The 27,557-nt window shown below is 37.3% G+C and overlaps 1 protein-coding gene across 1 annotated transcript; it reads right to left on the reverse strand.

Annotated features, from left to right (window-relative positions):
- LOC117343588 (secernin-3-like) lies at positions 1–27,557 on the reverse strand. Its single transcript, XM_033906016.1, has 6 exons — positions 27,399–27,557; positions 10,162–10,316; positions 8,739–8,926; positions 7,975–8,180; positions 6,315–6,548; positions 1–3,693 (listed from the first exon to the last, which is right to left on the reverse strand). The coding sequence occupies exons 2-6, from the start codon at positions 10,303–10,305 to the stop codon at positions 3,236–3,238; spliced, it is 1,230 nt and encodes a 409-aa protein (XP_033761907.1). The 5' UTR covers positions 10,306–10,316; positions 27,399–27,557; the 3' UTR covers positions 1–3,235.

Raw genomic sequence — 27,557 nt, forward strand, 5'->3', positions numbered from 1 at the left:
TTACATATTTCAAATAATTATTTACTGCTCATACACAAAAGCATTACATGAATCGTAATTCCGTCACTATGATCTAACAATGTGTTTTCTCTCGATCCCGTATTTATCCTAAAATAAGCCCAGGGATCCATCATATTATTTCATACCTGTTCAAATTCAGGGTTGGACTTATAACAGGACAGTCACATTTCATTTGATTTACTAAATAATGACAGATATATATATTGATTGGCTTTTTACTAGACATGAGCTCATTTCCAGATAAATACAATATAATATGCATTCTACATTTTATAAATAAAACATGAGCAAAGATTCACTTAATGCATAAACAATAATATTCATCTTTATAAGTGTATCACACATGGCAGATACATTTTACACATTATACATGGTTTTTTTTTGTGATTTTCACTTATTGCAGGTTTTGTTAATTGTTTTCTACTGTAAGTACATTAATTGTATGATGCTTGCACTAATTCATCATTATACCAACACATTCTTTTAAATCTGGTTACGTGCTATAATTTGATATTGTGAAAATAAATATGATAGCGGCTTCAGACCACCAAAGCAGGTTGTGACTTTATTGTAGATCAAATTCTACCACATTTATATACAAATATACATTTAATGCCATAAACTCTAATAAAATATCTGAATATGTGTATATCTATATTGCATTATAATAAATACAGTAAAGATGTTTTAAAAAGCAAATCCTAAACATGACACCAATAGAATGGGACAAAGGGACATAACTGTGGTAGATCAGAATGCTTGATCCTGTACAATATTGCTCACCAAGATTTTTTCTGGTATGCATATAAAAAATTGTTCACCATTTAAATCTGAACTAATGAATATAATATATATATTTAAATAATTATTTGTGAACGTTTTAAATAGAACACTTTAAAGATCTGCAGTTGTTTATTTAAGAAAGTAAACATTTTCTCACTTCCCTTTAAACAGATTAAAACAGGTGTTCTCACAATGTCCTCTACAGGAATTCAGAGTTGTGTCCCCTTTAAAAAGATACTCTCTACAGGATTCAGGAGTTATGTCCCCTTTCTAAGGAATGTGACCTTAACACTGTTCAGAAAGACATAGGCTCAACTAAATTTTGTCCCATGCAGTGTTTTGTTGTTAATATTTATCATGTCAAATTTAAAATAAATTTTAAAAAATAGTAATAAATATTGTGGATAATAACACTACATTTGGCAAGATCCGAGATATCAATGGAAGCGTAATAATAAGTGGGAAAAAAAATGTCATAATTCACAATTCACAGAAAATCTTCTATAAATCTTAGTTCTAACTATATCATATTTAAATTAATCACAGAATATTGGCAAAACATTCACAAAATCTCAAAAGCAGTTACAAGAAAACAGAACAAAACATTGAGGAAATCTAATGAACGAGACATTGCCCTAAGGACAATTAATAAAGTCCCCCACCAGTACAAGACGACTGATTTGATGAAACTTAGGACAAAAAACTCCTACATTTTTGTTAAGTGGGAGATGGTTGTGATAAGTCATTTGTTAGAGTATTAGTCTAATATGACCTTATAAGAAGTGATCCTAGGTGTGTGGTTGATCCTCTTCCCGGTCGATTATTTTCTTCTGAAAGTTAATATCATGCAAATGTAGACAACTGTGCTGTCTTGTTTTTATCTTTGGGAAAGACACACTCACTGTACCACAATTGCAATGGGAAATGTGCAATGGGTATCCAGGTATGTTATTCAGTGAGGTAGTCACCAACTACTACAAGATTCTGCCTTCGCCTTACATGCTCTTGCAATGAACCAATTAAAAAAGACCACAGTCATGCCAAAATGAAAGTAGTGATCTTTGACAAAAACGTAAGGGAGATAATCCTTCACTTTGTACGACGGTTGTATTAAGTTTTACAACTATCAAATGTTAAAATACTTGGTGCTTCTGGAAGCTATGATGCAGAGAAAAACATTTACAGTTAAGACTTATATGAAGGTTACAGTGACCTACTTTTGATACACACACTCATATAAACCAGGCTTGGTAATCTTCTGGGTGTTATGAACATTATCATAGCAAGATTGTATGGACGGACAGATAATGTTTTATTTACCAATGACTAAAGAGTCCCCTCCGACAGTTCTGGTGGGGGACTAATTAAAATTCTACCATAAACACACTCTACAAGCTTATTCTTGGTGAAATTGTTCTGAAGAATCATGCTGGTCTAACAAGACTGTAAGCTTACAGCACGGAAAAGGCATAAATACATGAGAATAATGGAATGTTGTCGGTATCACTGGAGTAAAACTAGCTAAGCCAAACTCTACAAAACATCAAAATATAATTATAGACATCCAGATAATCAAAACAGCCAGCTTTTGATAATGTGGACTCTCTAAATGACAAACTTTACCAGAATGTGGATTGGATCTGGTCCCACTTTGATCAACATCCCTCGAGTTATCAATAAGGAAACAGCTAAACATTCTATATAGGAAACCATTATTGGATTTAAGGAAAAAAACAACCTTAGCTAATTAGGGAACTTTCCTTAAGTTAAAAAATATTGATGAAATTGGGGCCTGGGATTGAATTTTACAGACACTGAACAATTTTTCTAGATTAAATCCATTACTTCGGAACCAAACAACCTTTTTGTGTGACCAGATATTTGATTGATCAGCATTAAGAATATGATTACGTCAAATATCTATCATTAATTTGATCAGGATGAGACGATAAGCCCAGGGACAGCACAAAACTTTGATTTGAAGTAGTGGGTGGGCTATTGCAGGTCAATGAAATAGAGCTCCTGAACTACAATAGATGCAGATGGATCTGCTACCAATCATGGGCTTGTTGATTCATATTACCAGACATGGGCTTATTGATTTATTTTACCAGGTATGGGCTTATTGATTCATATTACCAGACATGGGCTAATATTAGGAACGCTGGACAGAGTTTGACTAAAGCAGGTTTTACTGAATGTTATATATCACATGATCAGAAATCTAAGGAGAAAAGCTATGTGAGAATATTGAAAGCTCACTCTTGGCTTCGACTATGTACTTTGATGCACAATATTTTTAAGGGAAAAATGGATTTTCATTTAACTGGAACAACTCAAATCAAATCTGTTTTCCAGTTTGGAATCCAATTTTGATAAGATAAAGCACAAATGTAAATTTCACAACTTTGCATGATTTGTTTTAATTTGTTCATCGGTAGAACTTGACCTCTGACTCTGCCACGTCTTTGAAAAGGTCACGAGATTCATCAATCAAGTCTTTAGAAAAATTCTGTAGGTAATCCTGTATGTCTATCAAACACTGGCGTTCCAATGCCATCATGATTCCAAGGAGCTTTTCACCAGACGCACATTTTCCCTCCATTAATGTTCGCTTCTTTTCATGAGCATCATACAATTTGTGATGTTTGTCAACAGAGGGAGCCACTGTAATATCGCCAATGTCGATATCTGGGCAGAAGATGAATGGTTTGAAGACTGACACAGAGGTGTTTGGTGTTCCAGTGAACCAATGACTGTCGGGAGATTCTGACGTTGTGGCGTTCAACATCGAAACTTGACTTCCGACTGTTAAAATGTCACCAGCGAAATTGATGCTGCTCTCTTCATCGCGAAGAATTTCTATCATATTCTCTAGTGAAAATTTTCCTACAAAAAAGAAATTAATCTTTTTTGAAAACTAACTAGAAAATATCTGTAAGACATGAATCCTATGTGAAGAACATTCACTATCATAAGCAACATCAGTCAAAATGATAATTCATCACAAAGTTATGGTCATGATATTACGCGCAGCTTTCATTGTGTTTTCACTTGTAGATAACAAGCATACTGGGCACTAAAGCAATAAATGTCCCCTACCAGTCCCCAATAAAAATATTAAGTGACCTTGACCTTGACCCAAAATTCCTGAACTTGAACTTATCCAAGATATGGTCTTTAATCTTTATGTGAATCCCCCAAGGAATGAAGCTGCTGATAAAGTTTGATGTTACGTACAAGATGGACGGAAGGAAACCTAGCTATAGTCCCCCTGATTTCACTATTAGTGTTCTAGCAAATTTAGTGGAACTAGTAAAATGATTGCAAGACAAGAGGCCCAGAGGGCCTGTATCGCTCACCTGGTTTCATGAGATATGAAACAAGAGAACTATGCTTAAGTATATTTGTAACTGGTATTGCTATGTCAATATATCATAAGCATTTTATATGGACGTACATGAACATTGGTTTTATTGTAATTCTAAAAATATCAATTTAGCCAAATTGATCCCTTTTGGCCCGCCCCTCAGCCCCCCGGGGGGTCAGCCCCACCAATTGTACAATTTTGAATCTCTACCCCAAGGGGATGCTACCAGGCGAATATGAGCGATATCCATTGCTTAGTTTCAGAGAAGAAGTTGTTTATATCAATTTAGGCAAATTGACACCTTCTGGCCCGCCCCTCAGCCCCCAGGGGGGTCAGCCCCATCATTTGTACAATTTTGAATCCCTACCCCAAGGGAATGCTACCAGTCAATTATGAGAGATATTCATTGCTTAGTTTCAGAGGAGAAGTTGTTTATAACAATTTAGCCAAACTGGCCCCTTTTGGCCCTGCCCCTCAGCCCCAAGGTGGTCAGCCCCGTCATTTGTACAATTTTGAATCCTTACCCCAAGGGGGTGCTACCAGGCAAATATGAGCAATATCCATTGCTTGGTTTCAGAGGAGAAGTCGTTTATATCAATCAAGCCAAACGGGCCCTTTTTGGCCACGCCCCTAAGACCCCCAGGGGGTCAGCCCCACCATTTGTACAATTTTGAATTCCTACCTCAAGTAGGTGCTACCAGGCAAATATGAGAGATATCCATTGCTTAGTTTAAGAGGAGAAGTTGTTTATATCAATTTAGCCAAATTGACCCTGTTTGGCCCCGTCCCTCAGCCCCCCGGGGGGTCAGCCCCACCATTTGTACAATTTTGAATTTCTACCCCAAGTAGGTGCTACCAGGCAAATATGAGCGATATCCATTGCTCGGTTTCAGAGAAGAAGTCGTTTATATCAATATAGCCCAATTGACCACATTTGGCCCCGCCCCTCAGCCCCCCGGGGGGGTCAGCCCAATTAATGGTACAATTTTGAATGCCCACCACATAGTGATGCTACCAGACAAATATGAGCGATATCCATTGCTCGGTTTCAGAGAAGAAGTCGCTAATATCAATATAGCCCAATTGACCACATTTGGCCCCGCCCCTCAGGCCCCTGGGGGGTCAGCTCCATCATTTGTACAATTTTGAATCCCAACCCCATAGTGATGCTACCAGGCAAATATGAGTGACAGGCATTGCTCGGTTTCAGAGAAGAAGTCATTTATATCAATATAGCCAAATTGACCACATTCAGCCCCACCCCTCAGGCCCCCGGGGGGTCAGCCCCATCATTTGTACAATTTTGAATCCCCACCCCATAATGATGCTACCAGGCAAATATGAGCGATAGCCATTGCTTGGTTTGAGAGAAGAAGTCGTTTATATCAATATAGCCAGATTGACCACATTTGGCCCCACCCCTCAGGCCCCTGGGGGGTCAGCCCCATCATTTGTACAATTTTGAATCCCCACCCCATAGTGATGCTACCAGGCAAATATGAGTGATAGCCATTGCTTGGTTTCAGAGAAGAAGTCGTTTATATCAATAGCGCAAAAATGACCCCTTTTGGCCCCGCCCCAGAGGCCCCCAGGGGGTCAGCCCCATCATTTGTACAATTTTGAGTCCCCTACCCATAGGGATGCTTCTGACCAAATTTGGTCAAATTCTGATGTGTGGTTATGAAGAAGAAGTCAATTGTTGACGGACGGACGGACGACGGACGACGGACGACAGACGGACGGACGGACGACGGACGACGGACGCAACGGTATGGCATAAGCTCACCTTGGTCCTTCGGACCAGGTGAGCTAACAATGGAACAGCAATATGTCAATGGGCTTATTACCAGGGATGGGTTTATTAAATGTTGACGTCATGGTTATTTAGGGTTTGTGATAAATAGAATATTGTATTCTTTTCCATGTAATTGTATATCAAATATTATGAGTCTTACGAAGCTAGCCACGATGCTTAACAAGCTCAATACAGGTATTATATATACCAATATATAATATGGAACTCTGAGAAACTCTTTCATGATTATGAATAAAACAAGAAATAATGGTGATAAAGAGATAAGAAATGTGGCTATTCTGATTATTGTTAATTATTTTTGTACATGTCAGACTAATAACATACCCTTGTCAACCATTTTCTCCATCAGTTCTCTCCCTTTTTTTACACGATTACTTGGCAGCTGTGTCTCAGCTAATGATAATCCGGAGAATTCCGCATCAAATGCCTGCGCAAAATTAAATGTTCCCTGGTCAGCCTTCCAGTATCCAGCCGAAATGGCCGCCTCTGTTAGTCCAGGAGACGTTAGATCCATCTCCATGTCGATGGACAGAGCACTGGAGATGTTGTGGACGCCAGCTACAAAGTAATGAAAATCTGAATACCACAAATATTAAATAAAAAATACTTGAAAGGCTTATTTAAACCATTGATCAAGTATATAAAGTTGTATATATTTCTATCAAAACGATTAGAAGGTCAGTACTCTGGATATTAACTCCAAGGTATTCTTTATATATCCATTGTATCAACCATGATTAAAATAACGTACAAACCAGATCACTAATGTAAGTTTTATTGAGGAACGGATAGGAAGATAACAGGGAACCAGATAGGACAGGTATGGGACAGGTACGGGACAGGTATGGGACAGGTATGAGACAGGTATGGGACAGGTATGAGACAGGTATGGGACAGGTATGGGACAGGTATGAGACAGGTATGGGACAGGCACGGGACAGGTACGGGACAGGTATGGGACAGGGGAAGAATTGGGGACGAGATGGGACAGGACAGGTATGGGACAGGTACGGGACAGGTACGGGACAGGGGAAGAATGGGGGACGAAATGGGACAGGACAGGTATGGGACAGGCATGGGACATGTATGAGTTGGGGACATGTATGAGTTGGGGACAAGATAGGACAGGTATAGGACAGGTATAGGACAGGTACAGGACAGGTACGGGACAGGGGAAGAATTGGGGACGAGATGGGACAGGACAGGTACGGGACAGGTACGGGACAGGTATAGGACAGGTATAGGACAGGTACAGGACAAGGGAAGAACAGGAGATGAGACAGGTATGGAACAAATACGGGTTAGGGATGGGACTGGACAGATAAGGGACGGATATGGAATCGGTATGGGACAGGGACGGGATGGGATGGATATGGGATGGGTATTGGATCGGTTAGGGGACGGAATGGGACAGGGCAGAATTTGGGACAAGACAGAATCCCGTAAAAAGCCCAGGGGAGTAATACATATCTTTTTACCAAAATAGAGGTTAGATTTATTGCAGGACAATGAAGTTGCATCAATTTCTTATTTAAGCCTTCTCTTCCAGAACACATGGACAAATTCCGCTTGTTCAAGTGTCTCCATGCAAATCTATATTTTTGCTTGTACAATGTATTTGGCTTTGTTTAAGAATTACGGTTTTATTTTAATGTCAGTATTCCCTGTTGCTTTTTAGCATTTCACTGAACTAGACATGAACATGGTAATAAACATATGGATGGATAGGCTTCTTAGCAGGCCTAGGGTTACTGAAGGGAGCTGCAGTGGCCGAGTGGCCCTCCACCTCTGGGTCAGGAGTTCAAAACCCTCAGAGTTGCCTTGTACTGACTGTAGGCCGGTGGTTTTTCTGTGGGTACTCCGGCTTTTCTTCACCTCCAAAACCTGGCACGTCCTTAAATGGCCCTGGCTGTTAATAGGACGTTATACAAAAACAAACCAAAGGATTACTGACATATACTGTAATGATTTACATGTCACTTACATGTAAATTTCTTCGCAGCCCAAAACTGACCAGCGGTGTCCAGCACCCAGGCCTCTGATTTGTCCACTATCAAGAAAGAATTGTTGTATGTCCACTGGCCGAAATTCACATCATTGGTGTTCTGTCCTCCTTGGCCGTACTTCTCCAGTAGGGACGTTATGATGTCCACACCCTCACGAGCAGACTTTGCCCTCTCTAGAGCCAGTCTGGAAAAATGCAGTGAGTGATGAGATAATGCAGTATGTCGTTTATTTAGAGGAAAGACGGTATGATTTAATTGATGAACTATTAACACACAAATCTTAAAGACCCTGTGCAATGGCATACATTAGTGTCGTACTTTACAGCGAGAGTAATTAAAGATGGTGTGATGTACTGTACAAACTAACATACAAATCTTTAAGCTCCTGTGTGATAACAGAAATGTAACCCCGTATATTCTACCATCTTGGCTAAGGAGAATTTTTCTAATACTCATTCGATTGATACAGTGCAAGTCTAGTTAATCATGCAGCCAATTACCCAAAGGTTTTATCCCCTTAAATACCCAATTGAAATAAATATCATTAATAATGTCTGAATTACAATAATGAAATATACCTCAGTATAAGATTTATGACACAAGGATACACACACAGGTCCATACCATCAATACTTATCCATATTGCTGTTGTCCTGCTGTTAATGTAGTCTTATTCAACTAAACTCTTGTTGTCTATGAATACTAGACCAACCATTTACAAGTCAAGTAACTGGTTCATTACCTGACAAAGTCTACACCTATGAGTTTGTCAGCATGTTCTCCCTGATGACAAAGTTTGGTCCAGACGGAGGTACAGCCCACACACACACCCTTGTCATTGGCCCCCATTTCTGCGCCCCAGCACCATGTTGGCTTACTGAGGATCACGTTATAGGTCTCATCAACCTGATCTACCTCCACAAACGTACACTGTAATAGAAAATTCAAACAATTTCAAGATTTTTCACTTTTCAAATTTGCAGCATTAAAAACAAATCAATACCGTTATCTACAGTCAAACATGAAGCAGACAGTGTTGATTCAGTAAAGACCTCCTTTTGACAACTAATATATATACGTACATGGATGCATGAAGCAATTTGTAAAATACCTACTTTATATAACCTTCTGTACTCGGGACGGATTTTGCTTTATTTTGGGAAGAAAACTGGATTATTGGGAAGAACATTCAGGATTAAAATTAAATTTTTAAGAATTTGGCTTAATATACAATGAGAGTACCTGTTACCATCTTCTTATCTATAACGTACGTGTCCTAAAACTTAACCTACACACGTACAGTTTGATGATAGCCGTTGATATGAATGTACCCCGTAACCTAACTGTTCATAGCCCAGAATGAAATGAGCTGCAGACACACAATTATACATGAATAGCAGTGCACTGTCGGTCTGTTGTCGAACACCAATCAATATCATGGATAGAATCAAGGATTGCTCTGTCTTGTCAAGTAAGCAGCCTCAGCACATCCCACCGTCTAGCTACATGGTCTGCCTATATAGTAGCCATGATATATTTTAACAGAAGATTGGATATATTTTCATGTCTTAGAGTTTTTGTTTTGTTTTTGTTCTCTCTTTATAGAATTTCATATTTGTAATAGGAGAGAAAAAATGCACGGCCAGACCAGGGTTTAAACCCCGGGGAACTCCGAACACTTAATGCCAGACACTCTATCAATTGAGCTATCTGGTCGCCAGCGTTCATCCCAGTCCAGTTCCACAACATAATTCCTCCCTCCTTCAACAAAGTCTTCGACCCCGAAGACACACACGAGACCCTTTACCTCCTCTGTGGGTATTAAGTTGGGCACCATATGTAATAGTAGAGGAAAAATGCACAGCCATACCGGTTTTGAACCTGGACCTCCAATTACTAGCCAGATGCTCTACCTTAGTGTTGAGCTTCCTTGTTGCCGGCAGTCATCCCAGTCCAGCTTCGCTATACATTAAATGAACTTTATTTACATTTTTGACATTATACAGTTATCATATTTACCTGAGTTGATCATGGATATTTATTAACCAGAAGAATTTGATAATGACCACAGCGCAATCTTAACCAAGTGCTTAGATTACACAGGTTCCAGCATCACTTGGGTGGCATCCCTCAAAAACTGTTCATGATAATCTGTGATTACTGACCTTGACCTTCGAACCAGGGGCATGCTGTGCCCCCGAGCAGTAGACCACTTCCTGTACCTCTGATGGAGGGCGGTTTGAATTCTTTCCAAATATCACTGTGTTGTTCTTCGTTACTGATGGAAAGGCCACAAAAATGTCAGACATAGTGGTCAGGTCTGAAATTTAAAGGGAATATGTAATAATATATCTATAATATATGTTTACATGTTATGAGGGTCAGAGCTGTTTGTTTTAACATATCTTATATCCTGGCAACATATGTTGTCAAGGAGACATTGACTAATCAAGGAGATATATATAGATTTATATAATAAAAACATTGTTCAATCTCCGCTTTTTCTGTGCGGGCAAGTTGAAAACGCTACCCATTTCCTTTTAGAATGTGCCAGGTATGACGACATAAGAAGGCAGTATTTATATCATATTCCTTACCTTTTAATATTACAACAGATATCTTACTATTTGGGAACCTGTTCAAGATTATATACTTAAAACAAACAGGTTTTCATAAACTTTTATTTATTCCAAAAGCATGTTTTTGTACTTAAAGTCAAGTTGTCTGTCTCAACAATCTGAACTCTACACCAAGTATTCACCATTTTCCTTTTCTTTTCCTTGCTTAAACTTTTGTTATTCAATGTTAATATATGGTCTTATATGCCAATACTATGTTGTCCATCCTCATTATATTTGCTGTTTATGATAAGGTGATAGATTTACATAAGTGTCTGAGACACTTGTTTCTATTTCCTATTCTGTACATTCAATTTTGTAACTATACATGTTTTTGAAATGTCTGAATAAAAGAAAGTTTAAACTAATCAAGGAGAGAAAGAAAGGAAACTGTCACGATATAAGTAGTCAGTCAGTTTGATCAGAATTTCCTATTTATATTCATAATTTCACAAGGGATTCATGATTTTGACAAGCCTAAACAAAATCCAGAAAACAAGAGGTCTTAAATGGGTCTGAATTACTCACCCATGATTTAATGCATGTCTATTTCAAAATTACTTTAGGTCATGGATGTGGAACTTTAATTATTCCAGCTCTTTTCAGTAAACGTAACATACCTTGGAATTTTGATATTTAGAAACAAATCTACTTGATACATTTGATCTCTGTGACCTTGAAAATAGGACAAATTTATTCGTTTCAACAGATTCAGTATGGCTCAATATCATTGCCCTGGGCCTTAAAAGCTTTTAGTTAACAATTGAAATTAAGTCTAAACATTTTAACAAATCTGACCCCTGGGACATTGAAAGTAGGTTAATGTCATTAATACTAACAAACTTGGTATCCTTCATCCCAGCATGCTACTGGCCTAATCTCATTGTTCTGGGAATTTCTTGTTGAAGAGACAATATCATTTAAAGATTTAACACCTTTGACCTCTGCAACATTTGAATTAGGTCAAGGTCATTCATTTGAACAAAGGATGGATATATGTGATATATGACACATGCCTCACCACTGCAAAGTTATGGTCACAAGCCTTTTGGAAGGGTGAATAAAATAATGTTCGTAATTTAAGATGACAGAGCTTTGAAGAGTTACTTAATGACTAGCATTATCTATACACACACAGCTGGCATTTATCTACGTTTATAAATCTAGCATTTAATGACATACCGGATGATTATACAATATACTGTCAAGTCAATATAACATTCTGTCAAAGATGAATACATTTTACCACCATAACCTCCCCTTCCTGGAGCTCTTCATAGTGGGAGGTGAACAAAATAGAGCACCAGAGCTCTCTACCTTAACATATATCAGCTCTGACACATGTGTAGCTTCAAGCATCTTTGAAGACTAGATGAAAACTTCATGAAGACAATCCAAAGCATCTGTTATTAGTTTCCTTTCTTCTTCAGAAAGGTTAAAGTAAATATTCCAGTATTGTAAACAATATTCTGTAAAACGGAAATCTGAGAAAAGTTAAAGTAAATATTCCAGTATTGTAAACAAGTATTCTGTAAAAAGGAAATCTGTCCAAGCTGATTTTCTATAATAATAACTCAAGTACTTGTGATTTAGACAAGAGCCCCTGGGTCATTATTTAGCTGTCTTCTCTGTATAATAAAAACACTTTCAACTATAGGGAAAGGACTCATTTCCAACAGTGCCTACTCAGAGGGGCCCATGCATATACACATAATAATTACCAGGAAAATGTCAGGGAAAATATTGGGATAAGATCTGCGAGAACTTGCCGAAAATCTCTGTAAAATCTATGGAATAATTAGAAGAAAATCTCATCCAATTTCAGTATTTTTCCTGGCAATTTTTGGGAATAATCACCTTAAGGGTAAAATGGGATTTTGTTTGTACAGCGAATTGGGGAAGTGATGATCGAGGAACATATACCAATTACACAGGTGTTCAAATTATATGTACAGCTCTTTACAGTATAGATTGTCAGATATTAGATAAAAATATAAGATTAAAATATAGTTTGGGAATTTTGAAAAGATCCTTGGGGTAAAATAAACATATACAACTAGAACCCAAATTTCCTCACTATATTCATATGACCAAGAGTTATCACTGACATATATTTACGAGCATAAAATCATTAGTTACATCGACCTTTACACTGGAATATCTCATGTTAAAATCATCTTTTGTGAATGTCAAGGTCAGTGTCAAGGTCAAGTTTCACTGCATAATTTACACCAGGGCCCAAATGTGAAGGACAAGTTCACAAATTCATAGGTCTGAATATCAAATCATTGTGTACTTCAATAAGGGAATCAAGAGCGCAAATTTTATATAACAATCACCAGGTTAAAGAGCAAAGGTCAAATTAGTGCTTATTTTATGATCAGGTCACAAAGTGAATGTTGCTACAAGGGGAGATAACTTGAAAATAAACCAAAAGTATTGAGATTGAAAGGTGTATCCAAAGGCATAAAGAACTTGTATAACATGTAAAAGTTTACAACACTGTTTTAGCTGCTTTATAAACACAACATATTGGTCTGGAACCCTGGTAACGCCAATCATGAATATTCTGGATGTTGGTTACCATAGCTACCAGTGGTGATTATATTATATTGTGCAACAAAACTGCAAAGCTTTTAACAAAATCATGCAAGAGGTCTGTTCTGGCTTTGTTTGAAAAAAGTTTAATCAATAAATCACTTTCAAAATGCACTTTTTTATAATGAAGACCTCTATTTTTAGAAATTATGATTCACTTGCATGTCAAGAAACTATTCTAAAGCTTATAATAAAATCTATTTAAATGGAAATGTAACAATTAATAGCATGATGGTTTTAAATTTTGTATTAAAACCAAACAATACCTAAAGGCAGTAATTGTCTATAGGATATGTTAGTTATATAATCACTTAATTGTCTTTGGAGGAAATTGAACCATTTTTTTCCGTGGTACATAATTCCCATTAATCACACACCGATCTATTCAGGAAACAACTGTAAAGTCATTGGTCTGCAATAAACCGAAAAAGGCATTATTCGTAATCTCTGGTGGCAATGAACGGTGAACTTTTTGCAGGACAATAAAAATCCTACTTAACATATTCCCCCTACAATATGCTGTATGCTGACAAAAACACAAATAGGGTGTGCCTTTATAAACCATTTTCATTGATAAGTTTTCATCAGTGTTGGGGGGGGGGGACACAAAACATTTCATTTTAATAGTGTATATATTAGACTGAATTGACTTAACAGTAAAAACGTAACATGCTACATTGGACTTTAAAGCATACCAAACTGCCGTAAAATAGAGTGTGAGCTTATAATACAGGAACAGATGTGCTCCTACTAGTTCAAATATGGTACTTAGCTTCTATCATCAAACAGTTCCAAGATAAAGTTTTACTTTTCACTTTTCAGTATGCATAAAGATGCAGCTTTTTTGTGATTACAGTTGGGGCCGCGGTGGCCGAGTGGTTAAGGTGTACCGACACATTAACACTAGCCCTCCACCACTGGGTTGCGAGTTCGAAACCTACGTGGGGCAGTTGCCAGGTACTGACCGTAGGCTGGTGGTTTTTCTCCGGGTACTCAGGCTTTCCTCCACCTCCAAAACCTGGCACGTCCTTAAATGACCCTGGCTGTTAATAGGACGTTAAACAAAAACAAACCAAACAATTGTGATTACAGTTACTTCCCTTGTCAACTGTCAACATATCGTATCCCTCATTTTGATGCTGTCAAATAGATGTGTTTATAAATCCAAGAGAACAACATTGATAATGGTGCTAGAGCTAGCAGTGGATATTTTTTCCAATTTTCTTCATGTATATCATTCATTTAAAAAAAAAATTTAATAACTACACTATGTATTATGGAAAATGCATCATAATAATTATAAACTCTACATAAATTTGTTTTCAATTTATCCTTGGATAAACAAACTAACAAACAAATACACATACAATCTTGTCTGGTAAATCTTTGTTAATGATCTCAAGTCACCAATTTGTTTAGAATCAAATTTCATAGAAGATTTTTTAGATGTTTTTACATCGCTATTAATTTATACTAATGAACCAGCTGCTGATTTTAATGTATAACACTAGGGTGTTCTGTAACTTACAGACGGTACTTTATTTTAAACACATTGAACATTCAAAAAGGCCACTTGTCTGAAGAGACCTCTAGTCTAGAATCAATCTGCTGTAATGTTTTATCAGAAACTATAAAGAAAGTGAGGTGCCCTATAGCAAGACAAAAACAAGCTAAATATGTCTGGCTGCTATGCTTTTAATGAAAGTCCTTGAATAGCTTAATAGCACATATGTGATAGCTCAGAGAATCCAACTTATAAAATCCAAGGTGAGGACCCAAGGTGTGTGGTTTGATACACGTTTTACATACAGCTTGGAACATGAGCCATACTGTACTGTTGTGTGGGGGCCATACTGTACTGTTGTGTGGGGGCCATACTGTACTGTTGTGTGGGGGCCATACTGTGCTGTTGTGTGGGGGCCATACTGTACTGTTGTGTGGGGGCCATACTGTGCTGTTGTGTGGGCCATACTGTACTGTTGTGTGGGGGCCATACCGTACTGTTGTGTGGGGGCCATACTGTGCTGTTGTGTGGGCCATACTGTACTGTTGTGTGGGCCATACTGTACTGTTGTGGGGGCCATACTGTGCTGTTGTGTGGGCCATACTGTGCTGTTGTGTGGGCCATACTGTGCTGTTGTGTGTGGGCCATACTGTACTGTTGTGTGGAGGCCATACTGTACTGTTGTGTGGGGGCCATACTGTACTGTTGTGTGGGCCATACTGTACTGTTGTGTGGGGCCATATTGTACTGTTGTGTGGGCCATATTGTACTGTTGTGTGGGGGCCATACTGTACTGTTGTGTGGGGGCCATACTGTACTGTTGTGTGGGGGCATACTGTACTGTTGTGTGAGGGCCATACTGTACTGTTGTGTGGGGGCCATACTGTACTGTTGTGTGGGCCATACTGTACTGTTGTGTGGGCCATACTGTACTGTTGTGTGGGGGCCATACTGTACTGTTGTGTGGGGGCCATACTGTGCTGTTGTGTGAGGGCCATACTGTGCTGTTGTGTGGGGGCATACTGTGCTGTTGTGTGAGGGCCATACTGTACTGTTGTGTGGGGGCCATACTGTACTGTTGTGTGGGGGCCATACTGTGCTGTTGTGTGAGGGCCATACTGTGCTGTTGTGTGGGGGCCATACTGTACTGTTGTGTGGGCCATACTGTACTGTTGTGTGGGGGCCATACTGTACTGTTGTGTGGGGGCCATACTGAACTGTTGTTTGGGCCATACTGTACTGTTGTGTGGGGGCATACTGTACTGTTGTGTGGGCCATATTGTACTGTTGCGTGGGGGGCCATACTGTGCTGTTGTGTGGGGGGCCATACTGTACTGTTGTGTGGGGCCATACTGTACTGTTGCGTGGGGGCCATACTGTGCTGTTGTGTGGGTCATACTGTACTGTTGTGTGGGGGCCATACTGTACTGTTGTGTGGGGGCATACTGTACTGTTGTGTGGGGGCATACTGTACTGTTGTGTGGGCCATACTGTACTGTTGTGTGGGCCATACTGTACTGTTGTGTGGGGGCCATACTGTACTGTTGTGTGGGGGCATACTGTACTGTTGTGTGGGCCATACTGTACTGTTGTGTGGGCCATACTGTACTGTTGTGTGGGGGCCATACTGTACTGTTGTGTGGGGCCATACTGTGCTGTTGTGTGGGGGGCCATACTGTGCTGTTGTGTGGGGGCCATACTGTACTGTTGTGTGGGGGCCATACTGTGCTGTTGTGGGGGCCATACTGTGCTGCTTTGGTTGCGTTCTTTGGCAAAGCACTTAATACAGTTATGTAGCCACTTTTACATGGTGACTATATTTCAAAATTATCTCGCTTTTTAAATAAACAAATTGCCATATAGATAGCCATATTTAATGTGTGTTTCATTTATCTATGATATTTGGCTTTAAAGATGTAAAATTATGAGGATGTGTTGTTGTTGAAGATGCGAGATTATGTGGTCGTAGTTATATGGATGTGAGATTATGAGGGTGTTGTTTATAAGGATGCAATATTTTAATATAAGGGTGTTGTTTAAATGGATGTAAGATTATGTGAGTGTTGTTTATAGGGATGTGAGATTGTCAGGCTGTTGTTCATAAGGATGTTAGATTATGAGGGTGTTGTTTATAAGGATGTTGTTTTAAGAATGTGGGATCATGAAGGTGTTGTTTATAAGGATGTGATATGATGAGGGTGTTGTTTAAATGGATGTGAGATGATGAGGGTGTAGTTAATAAATATGTGAGATGATGAGGCTGTTGTTTATAAGGATGTGAGATTATGAGGATGTGTTTATAATGATGTGGGATTATGAGGGTGTTGTTTATAAAGATGTGAGATCATAAGGGTGTTGTTTATAAAGATGTGAGATCATGAGGGTGTTGTTATATGAATGTGAGATCATGAGGGTGTTGTTATATGAATGTGAGATTATGAGGGTGTTGTTATATGAATGTGAGATCATGAGGGTGTTGTTATATGAATGTGAGATGATGAGGCTGTTGTTTATAAGGATGTGGGATTATGAGGCTGTTGTTTATAAGGATGTGGGATTATGAGGCTGTTGTTTATAAGAATGTGGGATTATGAGGGTGTTGTTTATAAGGATGTGGGATTATGAGGTTGTTGTTATAAGGATGTGGGATTATGAGGGTGTTGTTTATAAGGATGTGGGATTATGAGGGTGTTGTTGATAAGAATGTGGGATTATGAGGGTGTTGTTGATAAGGATGTGAGATTATGAGGGTGTTGTTTATAAGGATGTGGGATTATGAGGGTGTTGTTTATAAGGATGTGGGATTATGAGGGTGTTGTTTATAAGGATGTGAGATCATGAGGGTGTTGTTTATAAGGATGTGAGATCATGAGGGTGTTGTTTATAAGGATGTGGGATTATGAGGGTGTTGTTTATAAGGATGTGAGATTATGAGGATGTGTTTATAAGGATGTGAGATCATGAGGGTGTTGTTTATAAGGATGTGAGATCATGAGGGTGTTGTTTATAAGGATGTAGGATAATGAGGGTGTTGTTGATAAGGATGTGAGATTATGAGCATGTGTTTATAAGGATGTGAGATTATGAGGATGTGTTTATAAGGTTGATCCATCTGTAAATTAATATTTAAGGCTGCTTGTATTTCACATGATTAAATTCAGAAGTTATTTATCTCTATACACATACATGTTAAACCCATATCTTCAATAATTATGTTTATCCTGTATTTAAATATGTCAAGTGTATATCCTGCATAAAAAGACTTTACTAATAGGATATTCACTATGCTATATATTCAGTGTTTTTATCTAGTTTTAGCAGTCTGTGTCTACATAGAATTAATTGGGAACATTATGCCACATTTTGATGAAAATGTGTAAGATATTTCTTATTTTGCATGATTTTGGCAAAATATCACACATTTCATGTGTGGGAACTGCTAGCTATTTTCAGCTGAGCCAATATTTCACTGATTATAACTGGCATAATTACTGGTGTTAGTCGTATGTGTAAATGTCGGGGAGAGAGGTTTCTATAGGCAGGTAACACTGGGAGACACGAATGTACTAGTTTTTTCATATTTTCTACTAATTCTGAAATTTTCACCAATTTTACCATAAAAGATCTAATTTAACCCAACCCAGTCCATTTTTTCAGCAACGTATCTAATTATGAATTTTCATGGCTAATTTTCGACGGTCAAAGCTAGTTCTGTGAATCATATCCAATTTAACATGACCACCGTCTAATTCTATCGAGCTATCTAGAAATCATGAACTTTACACTATTTATTTCATGACTATCTAAAAGTTTCCCCGACAGTCTAGAAATGTCCGACAGGATCTATTTTGTTCTCCACTGACGCTAATTCTGCTCCTCGAATCTAGTATTGACGGAGCAATCCAGTTTTCGTGAAAATCGCCTAATATTAAACGTCATGACGAATATTGCGAGATTCGCCTCGGGCGGTTCTGTCGCGCGGCAATACCAGCACTGCCAGCCGTAGACTACTTTACCTGGACAGCAGCCATCCGTGACCATCGAGTCCCGCGGCTAGCCTCGACTTGGGAGCGCTCAGCCGTGAAGCGGTCCTACCATAATCACCTATACTTACGATGTCGGTACCGACTCAAATGATACAGACGATTCGTTCTTCCACAATTAACAATATTATCGGAAATAAATACACTACATTTAACTAAATTTCATACGTCTAATTTAAAAATTCGTATAATGACAGGAAGGTGGTATAATATATATATAAAGGAGATTTTTGCAATGAAAGTATTGGAGACGAGTTCCTTCATCTATTTATGTTAAAGTGTACCCTGAACGAAAAACGATAATCAAATGTGTTATTCTTTGTAACCACCAAAGAAGAATGTCGAAAACCGCATCAAAATCGGTTGGCCGAGTGCCGAGATATCGCACATCGAAGTACGCGATTTGCACCTGTCGATCGACTGCTAATCAGCGTATCGGTCAGTCACGCTGATTTGGAACTCTTCAGTCTATGACGTCACAGGTTGAACAGAGTGACTGGTATGGTGGCCAGTAGCATAGAGGACAGTGTGAACAGTATCAGTACAAATATGTTCGAATACGATCTGGACATGAGATTTGAGGTTGTTGAATTTGGCGAATATTGCCGACGAGAAGTCGGAATCCAACAATATAAGTTTGAGTTAAAAAAAAAATAATAACATAGTGAAATTGACTCTGAAAATGACCGCTTGGTTTACACAGACTGGTGTAATAATCGGTCAATCACCAATAAATGTATATTAGTTATGTGTTTACCATTTCTTACTCGTTACCAAAGAAAGCAACACAGCATCAACAAATTAAACTAAAATAATGTGCCATTTCATTCGCAAATTAATATTCAAATAAACATACCAACAATACAACAGTTCTGGATACTCTGGTTTGTGAGAAAAGACGAACACACGTACAGTAAATTCAAGCGTTATATTCTATGCAAAACCCGCTTTAGTCATGAAGGACACTTAATTTAGAAAGTAATATATTATAATCATCATGATCTACAATATACTAAATCTCTCTCCCGTATGAATACCAGTGTTAAAGTCTACAACAAACTTCTACATATACAGATTTTATCCCTTATTTTACATGTCATGGTCTCAGGGATCAAGGACGATTAAATGCTTGAGAAAGACATAATTTATATACGATCGTTGTCAGTGAAATTATATAAAAGTGATTCGCAACAATTATAATATAATTGATACTTTCTGTACAGGTATAAAGCATAGGTACTTATTAAAACCATTATTTTAGCTCCGTTTTTAATGATAAAACACAAACAATTTATTTCATCGTGACTAATCATAATTAATACTAAAATTTATAAACTCGTAATGATTTTCGTGTATGATTTTTTTTCCCTCCAAATTTTATGTATTTTTTTGCTTTTATTTTTGTAATTGTGTCATTATTATGAAGTGATCGAGACCCTGGTGGTTTTGCTTTCAATTCGTGTCGCAAGTCATATCTTCACTTAAAAAAGGACTTTTAAAAGATGTATAAACATGTTCGGAGAATTACGAATTCTCAAGTTTGAATTGGTTAGTATACAGCTAAACAATTACCAGGTGTGAAATTACGGTCCACAAGCTCATCACACCTGGCACTGCACCACAGGTGTCCGTGATTTCTGGTGTTCTAATCAGCACACGCCGTGAGTTCACGCGTTTGGTTTCTGTGCACTTCAAAGGAGTTCCGAAAACATGGTTTTACAGGTTGTTTGTACATAAATTGAGCTTGAATTTTATTAAGGATTGCGTTTATACTATAGGGAATACATTTTGTTGAAATCAAACACATTATTTTTGGAATTCAGTGAGTTTCGTTTTCTATACAAACGAATAAAAAATCATATCTCAAACGTTTGTCTATAGAATAATTAACCTAAATTACCTCATTCATATATGTACCCATGATGTTGAAATTTACTCTATGAATCTTGTCTGGGAGTTACTGAGCTTTCATGGACACGTTTTATCAATTGCGGACAATTACCCAAAAATCACAAATAACGGTATAATTTCTGTTTTGGCTAATAAAAAAACCCCAAAATGATCAGCATTTATTTCACATCTTGAATGAATTGCATTTTAAACTTGTGTTACTAGAAGTATTATAACCGAAATCAATACTGGTACATGTGTATGTAACAAGCCTGTCATGCCCCCATAATAAAGGCTATATGATGTAAGTCATTATAAACGGCCGGTTATTCAAATGTCATACATGTTACAACGACCCGTTAAAATAAAAAAAATATGAATAAAATATTTTAATATAAATGTTATATACGACCTGTTATAATAGAAAATAGGTAAGATGATACACGCTGTATTTGGCCCGTTATAATAGAAAATTAGTAAGATGTTACATGTTGTGTATGGCTCGTTATGAGAGAAAATTAGTGAGATGCTACATGTTATATATGGCACCGTTTAAAAAGAAAGTTATATGTCCCTGGTTTCGGCTTTGGGCTTCAGGTGTGTTTTCGAGAAAAATCACAATTACTCGGAAATGGGTCGGCCGATTTTGATGCGGTTTTCTGCATTCTTGTTTATTAATCAATACCAATAACATATTAAAATGTAATTTTTCATTCAGGGTACACTTTAACATATTGAAATGAAAATTATTCGTTCAAAATGCATCCCACAGTATTACTGTATTAACCCAAGTATTCATAAAATGAGAGGTCTAATATCTATATGTCATACATGCAATTACTGAGGGTTTATGTCCCTGTTGTAAACCTATATTATATTACTTAGCAGGAGCTTGATTATCAAAAGGGGAACGATTAAGGAATGAGCATGAAAGGACAATGATAAGATGAAGGAGCGTGCAAACGTAGTTAGTTTGTTCTAGGCAGATATTATGTTATTGTGTGTAAATCAAAATTTTTTTTAGACATAAATTCATTTTTGTATAATTATCTGTATTCCTTTCACTTTCTCTCTTTAGTCTTCCTTTCTAATTTGTCAATCGTAAAATTAATGTAAATGTCCATTGTTTGTGTCACATTGTTGTAAAAATGTTTGGAGGAGGGGGCTTTAATAAGTTGTATAACTTCTGCCCAATCCTCATGCCTACATTTGAAGCAATAAAAATATGTTTTTAAAAAAAAAAACACCTATATTTGCTTGTATATTTAGGTAAATTACATTTTTACTTTATACATGATTCCAACAAGGAATATGTAAGAAAACATATTTAAATATCTTGCATTTCTATAGCAAGTTTGCCTAAATTGTCTTATTATTTAGAAACAGAACTAATGGAATCCCTATGATGTCGCACACATCGCTCGGCGACTCTCATCAGGCAGAACGTTTATCATTTGTTGACCATTCAGTGTACAGTGGACCCGCGATAATCCGGACGCCGATAGTCCGGAAAACTCGCAGTCCGGACGGAAATGCACGGGAACGGATTTCCGTAACGTTATTTGTACTCACCAGTCAGGAAATTCGGATTCCTATTCTGGAAGCCCATTTTGGGAACGGAACGTACTTTTCATTAGTAAATTTCCCGCAATAATCCGGACGATTTTTCACCACGAGGAGAAAAAATGTCGGAGCAAGTCACACGTGTCGACAGCTGTACACAGACTATTGCTTGACACTGTGCGTAGTCATAGTGACCGCTGCCAGGTCATAGCCCCGGGTGTTTACCTGTGTTACAAAGTGTAACTTTTGTTTTTATAACGGTACATTACTTTTTCTCTACGACCTTTTTAAACTTTACAGTATTAAAGGATTTTATAGTATAGCCTGGTCTTGCTTTTATGAACTTGACGTACAATATCTATTATAGTTATTTTACAGACGGCAACTTTTATAGGAACACATATTGCTATTTCGTAATTAGCAAGAATTTACGCACAAACATACAGTACGTGATACCATAATTAATCAATCTCAAATACATGTAATAAATTTATGATCGGTAATTAACATCATGAACACTTGTATTGGGTAAACACGGATATCGGCTTTGTAACACCGTTACGTGAAACGACGACTCATTGAAAGATGCACGTTATTAATTACATACACATTTACGTATTAAGCAGTGATCACAAGAACTGGGTTGATTACACACAAATTAGTCAATAGTCGTATGATACTTAATTAAGCGTCACATTGTTAAGTTAATACGGGTTCAATAATTATCGGACTTCTTCGGTAGTTCTCGCTGGTGTAGCGTACTTTTAGATACATAGCTTGGGGTTTCTGGTACGTAAAAATCATAAAAAAACATGGACTGATGGTAAGTTGTAAAATCCGGGTCTTTTATTTAAGGTATTTAACGTTTGTAATTTCTACTTGTTTGTGAACCTCCGGGACGTGACACATGTGTGGTGTTTGTAGGACACATATGCCCGCTATAAATAAAACAACTTTCACTTTACATGTTCTTTTAAAAACAAAGTTTATTTTTTACTTTCTACAAAAGAAATCAAAAATCATATCAGAAACATAAGTATATTTATTGTTAAAAAGTCTGACAATTAGACGTGTTTATGAAACGTCCCGGATTGTATGTAATCAAGGGAGATAACTCTTACACGACAATTTTTTTGACCTGGTAGACGAAATTCGGCAGTCCGGAAAACTCGTAATCCGGACGGTTTGGACTGGGAACGAAGGTGTTCGGATTATCGAGGGTCCACTGTACATCACAAGTTTGAATACAAACGTTTGATTCACGGTATCGGAGACATATGACATATCTGACGGTATTATAAAGATGAACGTGTTTTTGATAATATCAATATAATTGTGCATGTACATTTTTGTATGTGTATATGTATTTAGTGAAAATATTCTATTGTTCTGTGTAGGGGGGGGGGGGGGGGGGGGGGGATCATATGTATAAATATGTGTAGGTTATTTTCGAATCCCATGAGATCCAAATTGTACATAATATGTATATATCTAACCCGTACTCCACTTTGTGTTTGTATTTCTGTTATATATACCAATACAGCTGACCCGCTAAATCTGGACGCCGATAGTCCGTAAAACTCACAATCCCGACGGAAATGTCGGGGAACGAATTTCCGTAACGTTATATTTGTACTCACAAGTCCGGAAGTTCTGATTCCGAATCCGGAGCTCCATATCGGAAACGAAATGTTAGTTAAGTAAAATTCCAGCAGTAATCCGGACGTTTTTCTCATCACATAGATAAAAAGTCTGAGTTGGTCACCCGTGTCGACGGGTGAACAGGTAGTAGATCGCGGTCGCTTGACACACAGAGTAGTCATAGCAACCGCTGCGAGATCTTAGCCCCCGGCATTAACCCGTACAATTTAGTTTTTGTAACGGTACCTTGGTTTTCTATACAGCGATCGAATCAATTAAAGGATTATAGACCGGTCTTTTTTTGTTTAAAATGTTTATTCAATTCAATCCTTACGACTTATAAGCATGCTGAAAATGACAGAATACAATTCTTTATCTTCACTATTTTTAAAATGCAATTTAACGAAAGATAGACAGCATCAATATACAATGTAATGACGATACAGATGTTATGACATTTCTGAGCGGTAATATCGAATGAATGAGTGGTGTGTGGAGTATACAATAGTGTAGTCATATTGCAAACATAGAAACTGATAAGAGTGAAAACAAAAACAGCTAATTCAGGCGATATCTAGAACGTGCTGTAAAACACAATTTCAAATTCTCTGATATCAATATATGTTATTCCGAAGTTAGCACGTACGAATCCATAAAGCTATATAGGATTATCACTGATCATATATAAGGAAAGAATATCTTTAATAACACGAAACGTTTTATCAAATTTCAAATTCTTTATTGACTTTAGGCCATACGGCCCATAAGTACATATTATAAACATATTATTATTATCAGGTGTTTCACAAATTGAATTAAAAACATCGGCTTGGAACGACGACGCTTTGCTGATAATACTACTGATAAACCGTAAGGTTTAAAGTAATAAATGAATTGAATTGAATTGAAAGATTTTATTATATAACACAGTTGTTTTCTTTATGTCAAACGTAAGACATGATAGTTCAACACATATTTTTTTTTTTTTTTTACAAATCTTCTATTTCATGTTTGATTCATAATGACTATACTGGTCACACTATACACAACAAAATATGCACAGAGAAGTCGGTTTCAACATGTTACATGAAATGCATACAAATTATACCCTCGGCGTCATTATAAATGTATGGATAATAAAAAACAGTTCAATATTCAGTAAGAAACATCTATAGAATATCGGAGACACTATATAGGATTTATAGTTTAGTTGTTTTTCTATATCTCATCAGAGACTTGTATATCACAAGTCTCTAATCTCATCGATGTGATACATACAGTTTCAAATTTTCTTATTAGTAAGCTTGTATATATTAGAGCTCGGATAGTGTAACCCATTGCTAATTACAATATTCCTCTATATTTAACCAGGGACGTATATAGTGGATATATAGGTCTCTGATGCAGGCATCTGTTCCAAAGAAGATGTACTTAGAGGTTTGGCAAATAACAAAAATGTTGATACCCGACAATAAACGTAAAAGATAACGTTTGTACCTTCGAAGTCTTATATTGTAGGACTAATATACTTGTCTTGTTAAATACAGAACCAGCTTATAGTTCATCCCAAAAAGGGGGCGGGGATTTACCTGTGCTCTCGCCTAAGGTAGGAAGCCAACCAGCAGGTTCAATTTAGAAATGCCCCAGGCCTTGTAATCAACAACTGTCCAGGTGTCCTTGTGAAGTGGATGACAAGAGGTTTTCGATACAATATTCTTTCTTTTATTAATACAATACAATACAAAATATTTTATTAACGTGTCACGTGTCAATATTACAGATATATAAAATACAGTAGAAGTCATAAAAACTTTACAAGTTGCATTAAAATTATATTCACATCCAGACTTATGAGACACAATATAGTAAAAAGTTCTGTTAAATATAGGTAAAACAGGATCTTCTGCGATACATCAGATAGAGTGAAGAAGCTAAAATAGGCTGAAGATCATCACTTGTCATAAGATAATGAAATTGTTCATATGGGTTTAATTCTAAAAAGTTTGGACAATAATTGCTTGCTTCACTAAATAAAATTCGCCTAATATCTGAATAAAACTCACAGTCAATTAAAAAATGGCGCTCGTCTTCTACTTATCCTGACTGACATAAAATACATTTCCTCTCATGTAATGCTAAGGGAGGACGAGAATACCGGCCTGTCTCTATTTTCAATTTCAAATTACCACAACGGAACTTGGCTAACGTTTGCCTATGCTTAAAATTTACAACAGTATATATATATGATTCTGGGGTAAAAACAGATTTAAACGTACGGTAAGTACGCAACTTAATCGTTTATTGATACAAAATTTGCCTCAATTGAATGACAATAAATATGTAATAGTCGTATTGTGAATGTAATACTTTTATTTTTTCAGGTGTCTTATGATATTGATGTACATGCAGCACATTTAATGAAAATTTAACTGGAACAATCTGCAAAAAAAGTGAATGTATCGTATGTGATATCAGAAATATAGATATACATCATGTGATATACATAATGTATGTATCTTATCGTGTATGTATCGCATATTTATAGCTTGAACACTTAATTCGAGTTGGTACCGACACCGTATAGGTGATTATGGTAGGACCGCTTCACGGCTGAGCGCTCCCAAGTCGAGGCTAGCCGCGGGACTCGATGGTCACGGATGGCTGCTGTCCAGGTAAAGTAGTCTACGGCTGGCAGTGCTGGTATTGCCGCGTGACAGAACCGCCCGAGGCGAATCTCGCAATATTCGTCATGACGTTTAATATTAGGCGATTTTCACGAAAACTGGATTGCTCCGTCAATACTAGATTCGAGGAGCAGAATTAGCGTCAGTGGAGAAAAAAATAGATCCTGTCGGACATTTCTAGACTGTCGGGGAAACTTTTAGATAGTCATGAAATAAATAGTGTAAAGTTCATGATTTCTAGATAGCTCGATAGAATTAGACGGTGGTCATGTTAAATTGGATATGATTCACAGAACTAGCTTTGACCGTCGAAAATTAGCCATGAAAATTCATAATTAGATACGATGCTGAAAAAATGGACTGGGTTGGGTTAAATTAGATCTTTTTTGGTAAAATTGGTGAAAATTTCAGAATTAGTAGAAAATATGAAAAAACTAGTACATTCGTGTCTCCCAGTGTAATGTCGGTACATGAATACATGAACCTCTCGTCTGGTGACTTGCCAACCAACCTCAGTCATTTTATTGATTTTCTGCTGTCTTTCATAAAAATACCGATAGAACCGCGTACAATATGCACGTCGTCTGTGTCAAAACATGTAAGCCTATTTTCAATAAATATTGTTTGACACAGGTACACAAATTCCTCTGCATACCAGATAATTAGTGTCAAAATTAGGGCATATGGCATAACGTTAGCGCACGCATGTATTCTGTATAACAGTCTGTGCATTTCATTGAATAAAACATTCACATATGTGTCTGCACAGAGCTCGCATATATATGATTCATACTCACAAGTCGTCAAGGACACCTATCACCTACAACTTTAAAACAATTATTAACTTGATTTAATACATACCTGGGGAAAAGGCGGAGGATGATAACGATAAAATTCTCCAGGCAGAACTGGCACACAGCTGTGAGAAATTCTACAGACGATTACATCAGCATCCACTGCACATGCGCAACAAAAGTCAATACACTTCACACGAGTCGCTGACGTCTATTCAACCAGGCT

This window comes from Pecten maximus, chromosome 15 (genome assembly GCF_902652985.1).
Source record: "Pecten maximus chromosome 15, xPecMax1.1, whole genome shotgun sequence".
Classification (NCBI taxonomy): Eukaryota; Metazoa; Mollusca; class Bivalvia; order Pectinida; family Pectinidae; genus Pecten; species Pecten maximus.

Excerpts from the sequence above, each read along its gene's own strand:
- LOC117343588 (XM_033906016.1), bottom strand. The coding sequence starts at position 10,305 with ATGTCTGACATTTTTGTGGCCTTTCCATCAGTAACGAAGAACAACACA. Across the intron at positions 6,549-7,974 it reads GGCTGCGAAGAAATTTACAT|CTGGCGTCCACAACATCTCC; the intron begins GTAAGTGACATG and ends ATTACTTTGTAG. Across the intron at positions 3,694-6,314 it reads GGAGAAAATGGTTGACAAGG|GAAAATTTTCACTAGAGAAT; the intron begins GTATGTTATTAG and ends TCTTTTTTGTAG.